An 18929-nucleotide genomic window follows, 5' to 3' on the forward strand; every position below is an offset into this window, starting at 1 on the left:
CCCGTCTGTCTCACAAGAAAGCCTATGTTTCTGTCCAATTGTCCCAAATCTCATATTAGAACCTGATCCTGACATGTCACCCGAAACTAACCTTCCCAAGGGACGGCAGTGGTGTTCTGTATCAGGTAACATTTGTAGTTGAAGTGCCAATTTGACTAAAGGTAAGCTTGGGGGTGGGGGGGCTTCTAGGTTCCTAGAAGACCCATGGGAAAAGGTAGTTTGAACAAAGACCCATAAACCCAGAAAGCAGGCTCCCTGACTACCACAGCTAACACAGTCTGCTCGGCTCACAGAGTCTGGAGAACTTTTTTTCTCTGGCTGTCCTCCCTGGCCTGGATGAAAGTCCTCGGAGGAGGACAGCTGATGGGAGGAGGGAGCAGGCTTTAGTCTGCACACCTGCTGGGTGTGGGTGTGGCTGAATTGAAGAGAAAAGATTCAGGACTGTAGTGTTAGAGCCACAGGAGTTTCAGCCAGAGCAAGGTGAGGACCCACAAGGACAAATGAGCCTGTGATCCCAGCACAGGGAGACTGAGACAAGGACAGTTCAAGATCATGGCCAACCTTAGGCTGCGCAGCAGACCCTATTGACCAGAAAACAAATAAAAACAAACCAACCAACAAACAACAACAATCCACTCAGACAGACAAAGCTGGCTCAGGGAAGATTTATTTGCTCCAGGTATCTGCAGAGAAGAGACAGAGCTATGCACAAAGGCAGAGTCTGTTCCACAGCCTAAATCAGCCCATGGAACTGGGCAGCCGGGTGCCAGACTGGATGAAGTGGAGAAGGCAATGGTGCCAGCCTCTGAGGTATCAAGCTGGTGCCTCTCACTGCTCACCTCTCACACAATGCCATCAAACCCCTGCAAGCCACACTTCTTGCCAGCCACCTGGCACCCGAATCTCAGGGCCTCCTGCATGCTGCTTCCTGGAGAAGGGACAAATAGCAGGCTTAGCCTGTTGTTCAGGAGGATTACAGGCCCAGCCCTGCCCTGACCTCATGCTGAGGGACTCACCATTCGAGAGGCTGAAGATGACAGAGGCGTTGAAGGTGTCTCCAGCCCCGAGAGTGTCTACTACGCGGGGCGGTGGGAAGGCGTCTGAGTGGAGCAGCTGACCATCAGGGCCCAGGGCATCAGCACCTTCCTCAGCCCAGGCACAGACTAGAGTAGCCCTGTAAGACTCGCTCAGATCAGGGCTAGTCCACTCGATGCCCCAGGTCCCTCAGACCCTTTCTTGGCTTCCCAACTCACCCTTTCCTCACACGACTGTACAAGCCCCTCAGGGCCTCGGCCGCTGACTGGAACCCCAGGTGCTTGGCCACGTCTTTGCTGACAAACACCTGTAGACAGTGAAAGACAGACTGACAGCCACCTCTAACTGCTACTCACTCCTAACCACCTGGAGTTAACTCTGGGTCATAGCACACCTCCTCCAACTCACTAAGTCCCCAGCATGGCATCTTGCTGTCCTACAGGTTTTATGTTTGCTTAAGTTGTGCCAAAAATACAGCCTTGGGAACTGTGACACTGTAGCCCTGGTATTTTCATTCTAACCTGAGGGAGTTCAAAACCCAGAAAAGGCCTGGAGCGCCATCTTGGGGTGAAATCAAACCAGGCCGGCTCTCAGGAGCAAGCTTTGCTTCCTCTGCTCCCCACACAGCCAAACCCTGCAGATTGAGTCCATTCATCTGCAAAACGAAACTCTCACTCCACAGCGGCTTCAAGGAAGATAGAGTCCCTGGAGTAGTTCAGGGGTGGGGGGAATGGAAATCAGTCTGCCACCAAGGCCAACAAACCGCATCTGGACAGTGTCCACCCAATTTTAGTGGTGCTACCTTTTACACACCGTCCTGCCTAAGTTTTCCTTGTACGAGTCTCCTTCCTCCCCTCCCCTCATAGCTACTGGCCCTCACAAGCCACCTAAGTGGGAAAAACTGGTAACTCGGAGAACAGAGTCAGTTCTTTCTCCTTCTGCAGAGGGCAAGACTGAGGAACTGCCCACGGCTGTCTGAGCCCTGCGCACCGCACTCTATGTATTAGTAATGCTGAGCAGGGAAAGTCTACTTCTGGGCCATGTCCAGCTTCCGCAACCCAGCTGTGGTCTTCTGGGAGCTGCCAAGCTGTCCCCTGGAGGCTGGCAGGCAGGACTAAGATCCTCTCTAGCTCTAAGATCCCAGTTAGCTAAAGATAAGCAAGAGAAGCTACAGGGCACTCACCACCTCGCCATAGCTGAACAGCTGGAAGAGCTCCTCCCTCGGCTTCTCTATCTCCACCGACACCCGGACCTTCTGCGGCAGCGGCTGCTTCACATTGTACTCTTCTATCCGCTGCAGCATCTTCACCTGTTCAGACGCATTCCGGCCCTGGGGCAGAACAGGGTGGCTCAGAGCCCAGCTGATAAAGAGTTCACTCTTTCCTCCCTGACGGACCTCTGGGTAAGGAGAGGGATTGGGAGAAGCTGAGCTGGAGCCCCATCGAAGCTACGTAACTCTAGGACTGTCATGGACCTTGGAGACCTTAGCAGCCAAATTTTTCACTTCCCAAATGAGAGTGAAGAATAAAAGATACTGGACATACATGCCTGTGGACACAGCACTTGAGAGGCTCAAGCAGGAAGATTGTGAATTCTGGGCTAACCTGACCTACATAGTCAAACACTAGAAAGGTGATGGACAGAAAAAGAAGCAAAAAAGCAAAGGCTGGGTGTGGTGGCACACTCTTTTAATCCCAGAATTTGGGAGAGTAACTCAGTCAGATTTCTGTGAGTTCAAGGCTAGCCTGGTCTACATAGTCAGACCCTGTGTCAAACAAACAAACAGACAAACAAGCAAACACCAAAACACAGAGAGAACAAGGATGAGAACAAAGAGGGAGAGAGTGGAGAGGTGAGACAGGAAAGGAGAGAGAAAGTAAAGAGAAGATAGAGATAGGAAAGGGAGACAACGTGAAGACCAGCATGATGAGACAAAGATCGGAAGCCTGGGCGTCTCAAGGTTTTAGCTTATCTTGATCCCAAAGGACCATTCTCCCTTGAAAAGAACATTCTAATCCCCTAAATCAGTGAAAGCAGATTCCTAACACAACAACGGGGTCTTCTGCCCAGTGCCATCTGTAACTGTATGCCTCTGTATCTCTCCATCTGTCTGGACCTCAGTTTCCTCAGAGGAAAACATAAAGAAGAGTGGAGAGGGATGGGGGAGGGTTAATTAGTATCCCTATCTTATTTCATGGGTCAAAGAAATTATGGAAGAGATTGACCATGCAAAGGGGCCTGACAGGCCAAACCCCTAGAAACACAGGTAGGGAAGAGCTTGCCTCGATGTGGATCCACTTGAACCGGGTCAGATCGACCTTCTCAAAGTCCTTAGCAGACACATCTGGTAGGTTCCTACATCACAAGACAAGAAGAAATAAAAGGAGGTCAGCCAGGGCCGGGTTCTCTGATGGCTAGGGACCCTGTACCCAGTACTGATACCAGCAGCATGGCAAGAAGCTGGGAAGCACAGGGCTCTGAATCCTAGGGGGAAGTGAGTCCTGTCCCACTTTGTTTAGGTGTCGTGTGTGTGTGTGTGTGTGTGTGTGTGCACTAAGGATAAGCACAATTACAACCTGAGGTCATCCCATAGTCCTTAGAAACCACATCCTCCAGAATGCACTAAGAGTACATGAGACTACACTTCCCAGAAGGCCCCTCAGCTCCCAGCATGCAATGGCTCTGAAAACTACAAACCCGAAGGCGGGGTTATGGGGGGCAGGTTTCTTTGATTGCATTCTTTTACTGGGAACTTGACGCTGACAGTACACCCTGGCCTGAGTCACGCTCCCCACTTCATCCCTAAGGTCAAAATTATCACTCTGAGGAAGAGTTTCTGTTTGGCTGGTCTAGGTGTGAAGACCCAGAAAAGCAATGACCTTGGCCACACCGCACATGTCCTCTCTATTGTGCAGTGTAGTGCCTTCCATCCTCACTAGTGGCGCGGGCCTTCTTAGGGCTACTTTTCAGTCGGCACACCAGGCTAAAAGTCCTTAGTCTCCTGGGACTTCTGCAGTTGGAAATATGTATGTGAATATACCTGGACCCAGGCTAGAGGGCAATAACATTTCTCAGCTCCTCCTCTCCCTTCCTGAGGTACCATGTGCACGTCCCATGTGCACGTCCTCGTTTGGAGTTGCTGCCACTCACCGCTTGCCTAATAGACAGATGACAAAGATTGCCTAATCTGAAAGTCACCTCTGGTATGTGAGTGCCCACTCACTTTTGAGATATATGCTTTTGACATATGCAACTCCCTTTGAAGGGGCTTAAACCTCAGCTTTCATGCCATGCTGCAGGTTTGAAACTCTGGAGTTGACCCTTGAAGTCCCAGTGGGTCCCTTAGCCCATCAAGGCTTTCTGTGGGTTTCTCCCATTTCTGTACACCCAGACCGAAGGTGCGGATTGACAAATTATGAAACAATCATATCATAAATTACAGTTTTTACAGGTCTGCCTGCCTGCCCACCCTTGTGCTGGTCAAGGGCAAATTATCAAGCAGGGCAGAGCTGACCCCTTCCCACCTCACTTCTCCCCTAATTGGAGACAATTCAGAAATTATTGAACAGTTTGGCATGGGGCAATTTCTGGTGTAGAGAAGCCATGGATGGAGATCAGTTGGTTTGCCCAGTGATGAGAGAGGGCGCTGATTGGTTGGTTGTGATAGGGGCCCTTACGTGTCATAGAGTATAATGGTACGGGAGCCATTGGAGTTGTTGACGATGCAGCAGGAGCAAGGGGTATCTCCCTGGCTCTGCCAGGCCACCTGAGACACATCCACACTCCTCCGCCTGAAGTCAGCCACCAGGAAGCTTTGGGGGAGGGGCCGAGCCAGGGAGAGGGCAAGGAGACATAGGTTAGAACTACACATAACCCAGAGCTCCTCCAGGAGTGGGAAGGGTGCACTGGAGCACGTGGGCCTCAGAGAAGAAGGGTCCTATCCTGATCATGTAGAGATGGCCGCGGCAGCAGCTGGCGAAGCGCAGACAGGCGTACAAACCTGTAGGCGTGCAGGATGGTACGGCTGCCGCTGGCGTCGTTGATGATGACCGTAGAAGTGGGGATGGCGCCCTCGGTCTGAAGGACCGCATAGCGTAAGTCCACAGAATGTCGGCGGAGGTCATCCAGGACAAAACTGCCGGGCAGAGTAACCCGGAAGAGCAGTTTGGGAAGAGTTTGGGGGACTAGCAGGGAGATAGAGGGGTCACCAGGGACCCTGGAAGGTGAGCAGAGGGAAGTAGGAGGGAACTGGAGATCTCAGTCTTGTCACAGGTGGTAGCAGGGGGCAGGAGAGACAGAGAGCAGAGCCTGAGCATCAGAGAAACAGGAATGAACGTTCCAGGTCTGTCTCAGTCTGGTTCACGCTGGAAAGCTTTGCCCTCCACCCTTAGAGCCTGAATCCCGTTTGAACTTAAAGTGTATGGGTACTGTGGCTTGGTTCCTGCAAGACTCGGGCAAAATTAATAATTAATCACCAAGGCGATACTTTGGACCCCTCCCAGCTGCTCTCTGCATGGTCATCCGCATGACATGATGTTTCTGGGGTCCCTTCCAATCTTGCCATGGTACCTCTCTAGTCTGCCCAGCCAAGAAGTGGTGTCACCTTGGGGGACCTGTGTGTTACCATCTTCTAAAAGCTGGACTAACCCCTATGGGCAATGGGTTAATGCAGTTGTGGAAGGTCCCTAAATATGGGCCTGATCCAGGACAATGTCACAGGATGTCCTCTAGTTAGAATGAGCCTAGGGACATTATTTCAAGATCAGCCCAGAGGAACAGCAAGGAAGCCGGTTCCACTCCTGCCAGGAAACCTCAGAGCCAGCAACTGTGCCCAGCAGCCCAGTCATCCTGGGTTTTCTCACTCTGAGCAGACCTCCCTTTCAGTTAGCAGCACCCAAGCTCAACAGAGTTGGCAGCAGCCACATGCTACATCAGCTCTTGACTTCACAAATCAAGGGTCCCTTAATAGCCCCCTCCCCAGGGTCTGGAGAGATGGCTCAGCTGTTGGAAGCACTGACTGCTCTTCCAGAGGTCCTGAGTTCAATTCCCAGCAACCACATTGTGGCTCACAACCATCTGTAATGAGAACTGATTCCCTCTTCTGATGTGTCTGAAGACAGCGACAGTGTACTCATAAAATAAATCTTAAAGAAAATAGCTCTCCCCCTAAAGCATTAGAGATATGGTTTGGTTTGCTAACTGACTTTTTGCACCCACAGTGCCTAGCATATTAAATGTTTGCTGAATGCACAGATTTCTGAATGGCTCACCCACCGACATTGGACAAAGGAGAGTCCACCATCCTAAGCAAGAACCAGGGTTGAGTCCACCTAGGAAGGAATGCCTGTGCCAACTCCAGGACCAGGTCACCCACTCTGTTAGCTTTGCTCCAGTTCTCCAAGACTAGGAATGTGGCTGGCAGCCGTCCTGCAAACCAGGGTTCAAAGGGCTGTGCTTTACAGTCCAACAACCTGGCAGACTGCTCCAGTGCCCACAGTGGGCAAAGTGTGAGCCACACCTCCTGATAAGCGTGTGCTGAGCTGACAGGGCCAGGAGTCAAAGGGCTTTTGGGTCCTGGTGGTGGGTGACATGGAGAAGGCGCGTGGGTCACTTGTGGAACGCAGCCTCCGGAGCAAATGAGTTTGGGACCCAATGTTAGTGTGACTTCAGGATGTCCTGAGAAGTGTACTCTTGGTACTTACAATGAAGACAGGAGCATTGGCCCTGATCTTCAGTGAGGGCCTTCATCCTGTAACCATGGATACTGGATGCCCCTGCAGTGGGGAAGGGTACAGCATGTTCCTCCCTGACTTTTACCTCAAACACAGCCGAGATAAGGAATGTTGAGAAGAGCAAAGGCAGGAAGCAAGGAAGGAGGTGTTGGGGCAGCCTAAGCAGGCTCTGCAGCAAGCTGTAGAAACGGAACCCTTACAGAAGTGATGTTAGTACCTGAACAGAAGATGGACCACCCCAGAAAGATCAGGGAGTCGGGGACTCTCCTGTAGGCCACCACCCACCAACCATTCTTCCATCCAGCCCACCCAGAGCTCAGGCAACAATCCCAATACTTTGCAGACAAGGTGCTCTATCCCTCTACCAGGTACTCCCTCCTAAACTTACTCGGCAACATGGCCAGGGGCCAAGGAGCCCATGAAGGCACAGCGGGCGCCAAGCAAGGAAAGGACAGTGCAGGAGTTGGATGCGTTGCCTCCACGCTGCCATCTCTGGGATAGGCACCTGTAAAGCACATGGGTAAAGCTCTGCAGCCTCAGCTGACTGGTCCCCGTGGGAATCAGAGCCAACCTCGGTTCCACAGAGTGCAAGAGCTGGGGCGCTTCTAAGTTTCAGCTCATTTTCTACATGGAGTTGCTGGGGCTCAGCCATGGGAAGGAACTGGGATGAGAGCAGGGTCTGTTCTCACATCCTGGGCTGTGTTCAAGTGCATAAATGCATCCACCTGTTTTTAGGGAACCTGCTGGGCCCATCTTAATTTGAGAGTTCTCTTAACTCTGGGTTATCTCTTCAGTCTTAATAGAGTTTACAGTAAAACCCTTCAAAGTCATGCAGAAACTTCGAGCCGTGAAGAAGCGCTCAGCATGAGGATTTTCTTCTGGAAGGTTCTTCTCAGCACGGATTGTGGGAAACAGGAGCCAAGTCATCTTGACCACAAACTCTAAGTTCTGAGAGTTCCTGGGTCAGATGCGGTTGAGATGTCAGGAAGGACTGGGTCCTACACAGTCTTGTTCTTCTGGGAGACTTAACAGAGTCCAGAAACATGGATGCTAAACAGAAACCCAGGTCTGCAACAGGAGGTGCACCCTCAGGACAGGAGGGAAGGGGCTCCACCTTCCAAATGGAACCTACTCTATCATCAGGGAGATAAAGTGTATCATCAAGGAGATAAAGGCTCCTACTTGTAGCCTTTCAGAAAAACAAGCTCAAGGGAATGGGGTCTTCAGTCTAGCAGAATGTGGTACTACATGTATTCTGTTTCAAATACAATCTTTGGAGAGCTTGGAGCATGAAATATGCATGTTTTCCCAGAACAAGAAAAAGCCCAGGGCAAAAGAGAGATGGTCAGTGGTTAAGAGCACTTGTTATTCTTTCAGAGGTCCTGAGTTCAGTTCCCAGCACCCACACGGTGGCTCACAACCATCTCTAGTGCCAGTTCAGGGCAGCCAAAGTCCTCTTCTCACCTCTGTAGGTGCCAGTTACACAAGTGGTGTAAACCCACACACATGCAGAGAAAGTACTCACATATCAAATAAGTAAATAAAATAAAGAAATCATCCCAGCACCCACATGACAGCTCACACCTGACTGTAACTCCAGCTCCAGGTATCAGACCGTCACACACACATACATGCAGGCAAAACACCAATGCACATAAAATCACAAAATACAAATAAATCATCTAAGTGGGGGGAAGGAATAGAGAGAGGGCTCAGCAGTTAGGAGCACTTCTTGCTCTTGCAAAGGACCCAGGTTCAACTCCCAGCACCCACACTGTGGCTCACAACTGCCTGTAACTCTAGTTCTAGGGGATCCCATGCCATCTTCTAACCTCTCCGGGCACCAGGATTGCATGCAGTGCACACACACACACACACACACACACACACATAAAAATAATAAATCAATCTTTTGAGAGAGTGAGAGTCTGCTCCCTCCCTCCACCACCTGCCCCCAAACACCAGGTTGTAAGTGTGGCTCTATCTTGGTAAGTAGATTAGATCTACACAACTAAATATCCTGTGCTCCTGGCGAGGGCTCTCACCTCTGGCAAACAGAGCAACTGAAATCAAAGGGTAAACTCCACAAGATGGGCAGCAACAGACACAAAACTCGTAATAGCTGGAGCTAGAGCTGTGCACTAACTTGTGGACATACATGAGCTATATATAATCATGCTTTGACACTTGCTACATATGTGGAAAGCACTGTTCCACTTGCTCCTCCAAATCTTCTTCCTCATCTAAGGAAAGGATCTGATGGCACTTTCACAATTCCCAGGGAGCCTGAGACAGTAGTACTCTGTGGATCCAAAGCCCAAAGAGCAACCAGCCACCCCACCTATAAGCTCAAGTGTCTTGCCTGGGGTCAGTCTTGAACTTTCTTTCAACTAGTATCCAAGATACAATGTTCCTTGCTCGAGGCGCTAGACCACACCAAGAGAAAGCCAATGCTCCACTCCCCAGTAACACCTTCACTGCGGAAGAGTAAAGATAAGAACCATCAAACTTAACATCCACCAGACAACTGAAAATGTTCCGGGAACATCCACTAAGATGTTTACCCATCTTTGTAAGAAGACTCCTTTTGGCAATTAGCTCCAGGAAAAAGCTTGCTGTTGTTTATGAGCCAAGTTTTAACCCAGAGAGCCTCCAGCTTGGCTTACACTGCCGACCCTTGAGCTAGGCAAGGCTTAAACGCCAGGCTTTTAAATGTGAGTGATTTAACTTCACATAGCACTCACTGTTAGCTACCTCATGTTTTATTTTATTAGTGAGCAGTAAATTAGCATAGGCTAGGAGTTGGGGGACAGGAGAACTGAAGATAATGTGTCTGGCACTCTAACAGGTACGTGCCCTCGGGAGGGAAAAAATCACTTCATCCCACTCTGTAAACCGAGGATTCTGATGACCGGCACATTGAGATGGGAATCAGCTAACATTTCTAGTCAATGTCTGGGTCCTGATTCAGGCATACTGTTGCACTCTTATTAATTCTGGAGGCTAAAGGAGTTTAGGCTAGCTTGGGCTTCATAGCAAGACCCCGTCAAAACAAAACAACAAACCCCCTTGGTCTTGCTTTTAGATCTCCAGCCTCAGGTCTTCATTCTCATAGAATACCGCCCTAGGTTTCCGGGGCAGAGAACACCTTCACTCCAGGCTGTACTCATGCCTCGTTGCTTGGGGAGAGAGAGGGCTATCCCTGGTTTAGCAGCCAATTAGCAGTGACAGGCAAAAAGACAGAGCCACAGTAGCCCTGGGATCTCCGAGGGGCCTGGGCGCCCCTACCTGCGATCCGTGTCTTCTTCTGGGTATTTGTCCACCACATTGATGATGTCCAGCACCACCAACCCCACGCACAGGATCTGCTTCTCTTCCATGAGGCTGCTCCCCAAGCTTTCTACCCGCAAACGAAGGGGATTTCTGCTGAACTCTGCCTCTTATCTACCGGAGGACCGTGTCCCAACTTCTCAGGAGCCACCCAGGCTCCTCCTCTGCGTGATGAGCTCCTCCCGCAGGGAACTTTCTGCTATTGCGAGGGTTTGGTTACCTAGTCCGGCCAATGGAAGACCCTCTCACTTTTCCGCCTAGCTGTCAAAGCGAAAGCGCACTAGTAATGCATCGCCTTTCCGTCCCCCTGCGCCTGCTGCTCTGCAGACCCTGAACCACCGGAACCAGCTCAGTCTGGCAACAAAAACCTCTCCTTCGCAGGCGGAGCACGGAAGCACACGCTCCCCTCCCGCGCCCCGAGCTTTGGCCAACCCAGCCGAGGCCCCGCCCCCTCCAGATTAGCGGTGTCACGTAACGGGGAACGCTGCCAGCCTTGGAGGTGGTTCTGGCCCAGCGCCTCCTAGCGGTTTCCAGAGGAACGGCGGCCGTGACCCTGAGTCCGCAGGTGCCCTTAGCAGGGAGCGCACGCACCCTAGGACAACCAGCCAAGGTTCCCTCCGTAGGACTGTCCCTAGTCCTGTCCCTTAACAACCCCCGAACATGTACTAGAGCAGAATAGCTATGTTTTGTAGAAAAAAGTGTCTTTATTCCTGAATAGTTTAGTACGGTGAGGGCTGGGGAGAGCCCTGGAGGGTCGGTTCCTCTTCGGCAGCCTGGGTCCTCGAGAGGGCTCTGGTGGGGACGGCAGTAAGGCCAAAAATCAAGAGGATACACCTAGGTCCCAGAGACCACACAGTCACAACGCGCCTAGTGGCCGATCTGGATGCCTGAATCTCAGCGAGGCGCGGTCCCCAGACTTGCCCCTGCCTTGGTGGGGAGCTGCCACCCAGGTGGCTCTGCTGGCCATTTAGATAAGTTTGGTGGTCGGGCCCACCCTGTCTACAAATGTTCAAGCTCTGTGTCCTCGTAAAGCAGGGCTCCGCTGAAGATGGTGAGCGGCTCCTCCGAGTGTGCCAGCTGCCCCATGACCAGGTCGATGCAGACAGTGTCTCCAACCTGCAGTGGCAGGATGAGGCTGAAGACTCCTAGAGCTCCTGGGCTGGGCTGACTTTCGGCTATAGGCTTATTCTCCAGTCCCTCGGGTTCGTAGCCTCCCGAATCTATGCGGGCCACGCCAAGGTTGGAACGCGACAGTACTGCCTCCACTTTCTCATGCCTGTGCCCAGTCAGTACAGCGCTTAGCAAGTAGCGTCCAGCCAGTGGCGCAGTGAATACACCTGGGGACAAGGATGACAGTCAGAAGGGGAGACGGTGGTTGGGACAAGAAAGGTCTCTTGGAGAGTGGGTACAACACTCCTGGCTGTGGAGTGGCCCACCGGTCCTTTCCCTGCTACACCACTAAACTGCACACTGTAGGGAGATCCCCTGTTGCATCTGCAGCAGTTGCTGCAGGCGTGTGCTGGAGTCGATGCCAATAAAGATCTGTGTGGTGTGAATGTCTCCTCCCCCTCCCGCTCTCTCCTTGCCTAACTGCGGTGTGATGGCGGTGTGAGTGCGGGGGGGGGGCGGGGGGGGTGTGAAGGAAGGAAGGAAGGAAGCATCAGCGCTGCTAGGCCTCCCCAATTACCTCAACAGCGCCACCTGCCGGCCTCTAGGTTACCTGTCTCTGGATCATAGTAGCCTCCGTCATTGAGCAAGACTCTGTCGAAGGGGACTGTGCCAGGTTCTGACCGAGGCAAACTCAGGGCGGCTGAAAATGCCACCCTAGGCACGGGGGCTGCTGGTGCTCCTTCCACTCCTGAATAGAGATAGAGTGTTATAATGGATGCTCATAAACCCCAGTCCCTGTCCCTGCTGCCCAGGCTGCCTGAGGACTGTCCTCCAGGTGCAAGCTCATGTCCCCTTCCAGACTTACCCTGTTCACCTTGAGGACCTGTGGGAAGAGAAAGGGCAACAGTTAGTAAGGCATCTCTCACTACACCCCTCAGAGAACATCTCCTATCCTGCTCTGGGTGTTAGGTGTGTCTGCAGGCACAAATGTGATGTCAAGAAAAGCCTAAGTGGGCTCCAGTCTGAGCAGCTGCTAGACCACAGCCTTACTCTGGGGCTTCTCATACACTAGATGGCCCTTGTAGGCCAAGCATTAATCTGCAATATGGCAGGGAGACCAAGCTGCCCAGGAGCCAAATGGCCACTTTAGCTCCTAGTCACTTTCTTCCCTTTTCACTGTTATCATAGGGACCTCCACTTCCTTACCTCTTTTCCCTTCTTGGTCAAGCTCGGTGTGGGATATTATATATACCAGGGCTGCTAGGATAGTGTGTCTCATCCAACATACCTGGTGGACCAATGGCCCCTGTTTGTCCATCTTTGCCAGGAGGTCCTGGAGGTCCTGCAGGACCTGGAGGCCCTTGTAGCCCAGGAGGCCCGGGGGGCCCAGCCTTGCCTGAAGGTCCTATGGTAACAAAATAAAAAAAATGATTTGACAGTGATGCTTTCCAATGGACAGGAAAGGTGGTGGCGCCACAGATAGAGAGATAGGTGAATATTGATAGAGACTTGGGGGTCCCTTGGGCTGCGGACAAGGTACCTGACTGATAGCCACATCCCAGCACAAGCCATATCCCAGTTCCACCCAAAGGCCCATCTAAGCAACCAGAGGGAGGGCAGGGAGCTGCACCCAAGCAGCTTCTCTGCAGATATTCTTCAACCTCCCCGAGAAACAGTAGGGGCTAAGACTGAGGCAGAGCAAGAGGAGGTGGATAACACCAGGCCTCCTTGCCAACTGCCAGGCAGGGAGCAAGAAAGGTTTAAAAAGGGACACCCCCCCATGCCCCAATGCCTTCTGTCCTCACCAGTGAAGTCCTTTTGGCTAAGTTGCTGCAGACGGTCTTCCAGGAGCAGTAGGGAACTGTTGAGGGCACCAAGCCGCCTGCCCAGGCCTGCCTGGCCCCCCAGTAGCTTCTCCAGCAGTGTGGCCTGTGTCAGGCTGGTGCTGTTGCTTTCCCTCACTGCAGCCCAGAGCCCAGCCACATGTCTGGAAAGGCCTTCACGTAGGCCTTGTAGCCCCCCTGCCACAGTATCCAGTCGTTCACAAACTCCCTCAAGGCGGCCTAGCCGCCCCTCTAAGCTGGGGCATTGGCCTGCCTGCGCCTGGCCCTCCTCCAGGCCTCGGAAGCGCTCCTCGCTCTCTGTAATGTGCTCTGTGGCCTCCTGCTGTAGCCTGTTGATCTCAGAGATGATGCTGTCCTTGGTGGCCCCCAGGTCAGCCAGATCAGCACCCTGGCCCTCCACAGTGGTCTGGAGCTCATGCAGTGAGTCGTTCAGGGAGCTGAAGGTGAGAATAACCTCAGAGAGTTCTCCTTGAAGGGCCTGTAGGGCTGAGCCTGAGCTACCCCCAAACACACTGAAACCGTCCAGAGGCCCACGGCTCGGTCCCCCAACCCCTGGGCCAGCTCCAGGGCCCCGTGGAGGTAACAGCGGGCAAGAGCAGCGTTCCACACCATCCCGAAGGCGGCCCAGCTCCTCCTGGACACCACCACAGGCTCCACAGCCCTCGTCTCCACGGGCTTGCAGTAGACCCTCTAGTTGGCTGAGCTGGGCTGCTGTGAGATTGAGGCGCAGTGAGAGGTCGGCTGCTGTCTCCTCCTGTGCATCCATGCGCTCCTGAAGCCGGCCCAGGATCCCTTGCAGCCCCTCCAACACGGCCTGCTGGGTCTCCCCTGCTGCTTCTGCTTTGTGTAAACCTGAGCCCACCAGCCGTAACTGGCCCTCGCTGTCCAGCACCCTGCGTTCCAAGGCACTGAGGATCTCACTGACTCGAGAATCCTGTTCCCCTGGCCGCTCGGAGCAGATCTGTCCACAATCCCTAACAGCCCCTGCCACCTGCTCTTCCAGCAGGTCGAGGCGGCCACCCAGCTCCCTGCTCACATTAGCTAGTAGTCCCTCCAGCTTTTCTATCCGTCCTGGGGCAGCAGGCAGCCAGTGGCTCAGCCTCCTTGGTCCTCCAGGCCGGTTCTTCTCCTGTTCCTCTGAGGGACCTAGGGTATTGTTGAAGCGGTCCTCCAGGCGAGAAAGGCGAGAGGCCAAGCTGGTGTAGCCCGGGGGGTGGCCCCCCTGCCCAGCTGCTCCTCCGAGCTCTGAGCCTCTGCGTCCACTTAGCACTGTCACTGAGCCGGCCACCACGTCTAGCCTCCGTTCCAGCTCTGACACTCGCCGGCCCAGCTCTGGGGGACAGCATTCCTGAGGGGGTCTTCTGGCCATGGCAGGCCCCATAAGCTGCTGCTGCCGCTCCTCCATGGAGGACATCAACTTCTCCAGGGTTCGCAGCCGCTCCCTGTCCTCTTGCTGCTGCTGGCGGAAGCCATCTAGCCCTGCCAGGCACACTGAGCAAGACTCCTGCAGCTGCCGTTCCAACTGCCTTAACAGCTCCTCACCGGGGCCAGAAGGAACAGGGACAGGGGCTGAGGCCCTGCCGCCTCCACCAGTGCCTCCATTATGATGGTTGTTAAGGTGGCCCAGCTCCTGGTCATGGGTAGAGACCCGGTTGTCCAGGAGCTGCAGCTGCTGCTGGATCTCACTGAGGGTTTCATGCACACCCGGGCGGGCAGCTGCATCTGCTGGCTGCTGCCTCCCGTTAAAGGCCATGTCCACAGCCCGCTGGACATCTTCTGCTAGGCGCCCATTCATTCCTTGCAGGACACCTCGAAGGCCTTGCAACTCTTTGGTCAGACTCTTTACCTGCTGCTCCAACTGCTGCACCTTCTCTGACTCACCAGGGCCTGAAGAGAGAGAGATGACGGAGGGTCTGGATCTCAGAGCTCAGGATCTATGGCCCAGCCCCTGCTGAGGCCGATTCCAGCAAAAGTCAAGGGTCAGATGGTTCTCATTTGGATGATTTGGGCAAGAGGGGAAAAGAGGGTTGGGGGGAACACCATTTACTGAACATCCTTGGGCCAGATTTGAACCTCAGCTCTTAAAACTTTCTACTGGGCACATACTTTTGCCATTTGATGGCACAGGAAACAGAGAACCCGAGAAATCAGGCAAATAGTTCCAGAAAATATGTTTAACAAGTGGCCATGACAAATTTCAAATCCAGATCATCCCCCCCCCCCCAACTCACAACTTTTCCACTTGCCCTCAGGACCTCTTGACTTCTTGGAAACCATTTCCTTATCTGGGAAATGCGAACGACACCATGTGTCCTCCCTTTTAGGGCTGTCAAGCAGTTCACAATGGTAATGTGGGAAAGAACTTCACATACCACTGTCGCAATGACTGGGCCCTTTCCTAAGCCACCAGAGGGACAAAACCTGATGGGGTGCTGGCTGGCTAGACAGTCAACCAGAAGTTCCTGTTTCCATAATTATAGTTTAGTTATCTCTTTGGCAGGAAAAAGACCCCGCATCCTGTGTGCCTAGCCTAACACTTACACACCGAAGGAAAGAAAACTCAACGAAGAGGATTGCATTCTGGGACCTGCAGTCTCCAGGGGCCAGGGAGGGGTTTGGGACCTGCGGTCAGGTGCAATGCATGCTAGGATTTGTAGTCTTAACTGTCTTCCCAGTGGACAGAGCGTCTCAAAGGAATTACCCCATTTCTCCCACAGCTGCTCCTGACTAGGAAGGACCTTAGCCACAAGAGGGAGTATGTGAACGAATTCTCTCTATGCCTCCTTTTCTTATTCAGCGCTTAAGTTTTCTGGTCCTTTAGTCAGTCTTCTCCAACCCCTGCCCTCCCCCCTTGCCTGCCCCCCCTTGCCCACCCCTCCCACTCAAATCACACAAGCATGCAAAAACATTCGAAGTCTCAAGGATGTTACCTCAGTTCTGCCCACTTCCCCCAGTTTAGAGCACAGAGGTTTCCCTCCCTCCACAGCTGAGTCTCACACTTGTCATCCAGGAGCTCCCCAACCCTAGCAACATGCAGGCTCACCTTCTCCTCCTAGTCCACTGAGGTGGCTGCCCGCACTGGAGCCAGACAGATTGGGACGTGCAGGCCTGGGCCGGGGAAGTGGTGTGGAGGGTGCAGGACCCAGAACAGAAGCAGGGCCCTCTCCACAGTCATCACCCCCATACCCCTGACAGCACCTCCACTCCATGTCTGTCACTGTCTTGTAGGCCACCCGGTAGCGAGGGCGAAGGAAGCTCCGGTACCTGGCCCGAGGAAAGGAAGGTTTGTAGTTGGTGTTGCCAGTTACCTTGTACTTCAGGCTGGGTTTACCTCTCTGGCCAGTGTGTGGCTCTGCTCAGTTAACAACTACCAGCTTTGTAGCCAAAGGCTAAATCCTGACTCTTCCTTCCCTTCCCCTGTACTGGAACCCTGAGTTGATCTCTTTGAGGATGACCTGTGTCAGCAGAAGGCCTGAAGGTCGGAAACAAGGCAGCTCACCATCCAAGCCAGGACCCTTCTATCCTCTCAAAATGGTTCTGACTGAAGTCTTCTCCTTTCCCCTGCTGCCTCCTTTGCACAGACTCCCTAAATGGCCACCAGCTGTCTGCCCTTGCCCAGATCCCACCAAGTACCCAATCCCCTAAAGTTGGGGGCTCACATGATACTTCGAGGACACTGGGGCTGGCCCCAGCCACATGGTTGATAGTCTGGCTTGACAACCGTCTCCACTCCATCCTCCAGGACGCAGCTCACTGTCCGAGTCACCACATAGGCACACCAGTTCCTGTAGGCACAACCCTACCTGGGCCAAAGGACCAAAGACACAAGCCCCAGTGGGCCCAGAGGCTGAAGGAGGGTCAAAAGATGAAGGGGGCCTTGAGGACTTGTTGAAAGTTAGTTTTATTGCAGGGGCAGCACCTCTCCCCTCTCCTACACACACACACACACACACACACACACACACATAGACACGTATAGACACACACATACACACACAAACATATACACATATACACACACATACACATGCACGGGCACACACACATGCACACACACATACACACATGCACACACACATACACACATATGCACACACATATACACACACACACACACATATATATATATATACACACATACACACACACACACACACATTCTCTCTCTCTCTCTTCTGTCACTATAGCAGATAAAGACTTTTCAAGACAGGGAAGGCATAATGATAAAAACACACAGAGAGGTCAGCCCTCCTGAATCTGGGGCAGAGCACCCTAGAATTCACAGTTCCTTGTGTACTCCTTTGTGCCTATCTCAAGCCCCAGCTGTAAGCCAACTAACTGGGCTCCGGGATCCCCTGCACAAGGAGCTTCTACTCAGCCCTCAAGGAGGAGAGCCAGGCAGGCAACTGTCCGGCCTACGCTTAAGTGGAGAATAAGCCACTGATGGGGTCTGTCCCCTTGGGGCTTGCGGTGCTGCACTCTTGACCCCATTCACACTGGCTTCTAGTCTGTGGGCTGCTGTAGAGCCAGAGGGAACAGAACAGGAGGAGTGTCAGAATCAGTGGACGGGGCCCAGGAAACCCTAGAGAAGGACAAAAGGTCTGTCTGATCCAGAGCTGGCTGGCACACAGCTCTGCTGTAGTTTCCCTGGGCACCCGACTGCAGACCTCCATAGGAAAGAGGTGAGACAATCCATCCCCTAGGCCACCAAAGCCTGGAAAAAGTTCCACCGGAAGGTGAATATGGGCAGGCCATTGATGGATGGGTGTCCACGCTGCCCTCTTCATTACATTAAGCCTGTTGCTCACCTTCTAAAGACTTTCCCAACCACAGCCTCCAGCCCTGCCTGGGACACAGACTCTTACCTGTGGCGGCTGGCAGGTCGTGGTGAGTTCTGGGCCTGGGGTCCCCCAGGACTGAGGGCCCCACTGCCCCCTGTGTAGAGGCTGTAACCCCGAGGAGGGTAGCTAGCAGCTTCGGTGGCTATGATCAGCAGACAGCAGAGGTAGCAGCTCCAGAGGGTTCTGGGGGCCATGGTGAGGTGTTCCTTGCTGCCCTCAGAGACACATCTTGGTCTGACCAATGATGCCTATACCCGCGCCTCCAGGGGATGCCGCTGCTTCAGGGGACAGAACACTGAGCTAGTTCTGTCCCTAGCTTCCTGCCTGCAGCCCCCAGCTGCACGCCTCCTCCTTGGCTGCTGGGCCTGACCCCTCTCTCCCCCTCCTCTTTCCTCCTCAGGCTCCTGTCTGTCCCTCCCTCAGTTCCTTCCGCTCGCTCGCCTCTTCTGCACTTCTGAGGGGAGTCTGTTCTCTGGGCCCCTGGCCTCCTGTGCCTGGTCTCTGCCCCTTTCAGAGACTGCTTCCTGAGCCTCCACCCCCTGGCTCCAGATGGCCCTCTTCTGGTCTCCTGTTCTGTTCCCTGGTGACTGGATCCTAAGGATCACAGAGCTTTGCCCCGTGGCTGTTGAGAGGCACAAGAGTGACTATGGGGCGGGTCAGCCTTCTCCCTCTCTCCCTCTCTCCCTCCCTCTCTCCTTTCCCCTCCCTTCCCCCTGTCTGGCTGGCGGTCCAGCCTCCCCCTTCCTCCCCCACCTCTCCAACCATCGTGCGCCACATCTGCTTCTTGTTAACTCCGGGAAGGGGGGGGGGGGGAGGAAAAACAGAGAAATGTGGAGTTGCCGGCCGGGCTTGAGGCCAGCCTCTCAGACAGGCCACATGGATCTGGGGCCAAATCTGGATAGGAGGCCCCAAGCTGGTGGCTAGGACCAGGAACCAGCCAGAGACCCAGATCCCCTAGACTGGTCAGAGCAGGATTCTTGGGAGAAGATGAAGAGAGAGCCCTGAGGAGGAGGAAGGCAGGACCGAACAGAGGATAG

The 18929-nt window shown here is 53.4% G+C and overlaps 2 protein-coding genes across 4 annotated transcripts; both read right to left on the reverse strand.

Moving 5' to 3' along the window:
- Positions 1-719: 719 nt before the first annotated feature.
- On the reverse strand, positions 720-10431 carry KHK (ketohexokinase). 2 transcript variants are annotated; one of them, XM_080929932.1, is made up of 8 exons: positions 10056-10431; positions 7156-7272; positions 5036-5170; positions 3318-3390; positions 2219-2365; positions 1254-1342; positions 1017-1174; positions 720-928 (listed from the first exon to the last, which is right to left on the reverse strand). In XM_080929932.1, exons 1-8 carry the CDS (start codon positions 10145-10147, stop codon positions 843-845), a joined length of 897 nt encoding a protein of 298 aa, XP_080786058.1. In that variant the 5' UTR covers positions 10148-10431; the 3' UTR covers positions 720-842. The 2 variants fall into 2 exon arrangements, with proteins under 2 accessions (XP_080786058.1, XP_080786059.1); XM_080929933.1 differs by lacking the exon at positions 5036-5170.
- A 476-nt stretch (positions 10432-10907) lies between these two features.
- Positions 10908-18353, reverse strand: EMILIN1 (elastin microfibril interfacer 1). 2 transcript variants are annotated; one of them, XM_080913676.1, is made up of 8 exons: positions 17917-18353; positions 16711-16836; positions 16095-16315; positions 13013-14938; positions 12496-12612; positions 12073-12090; positions 11818-11955; positions 10908-11434 (listed from the first exon to the last, which is right to left on the reverse strand). In XM_080913676.1, the coding sequence occupies exons 1-8, from the start codon at positions 18084-18086 to the stop codon at positions 11097-11099; spliced, it is 3054 nt and encodes a 1017-aa protein (XP_080769802.1). In that variant the 5' UTR covers positions 18087-18353; the 3' UTR covers positions 10908-11096. The 2 variants fall into 2 exon arrangements, with proteins under 2 accessions (XP_080769802.1, XP_080769803.1); XM_080913677.1 differs by having other exon boundaries at positions 11361-11434; positions 11785-11955.
- Between the last annotated feature and the right edge of the window lie 576 nt (positions 18354-18929).

The sequence above is a fragment of the Micromys minutus genome, assembly GCF_963924665.1.
Source record: "Micromys minutus genome assembly, chromosome: 1".
Taxonomy (NCBI): Eukaryota; Metazoa; Chordata; class Mammalia; order Rodentia; family Muridae; genus Micromys; species Micromys minutus.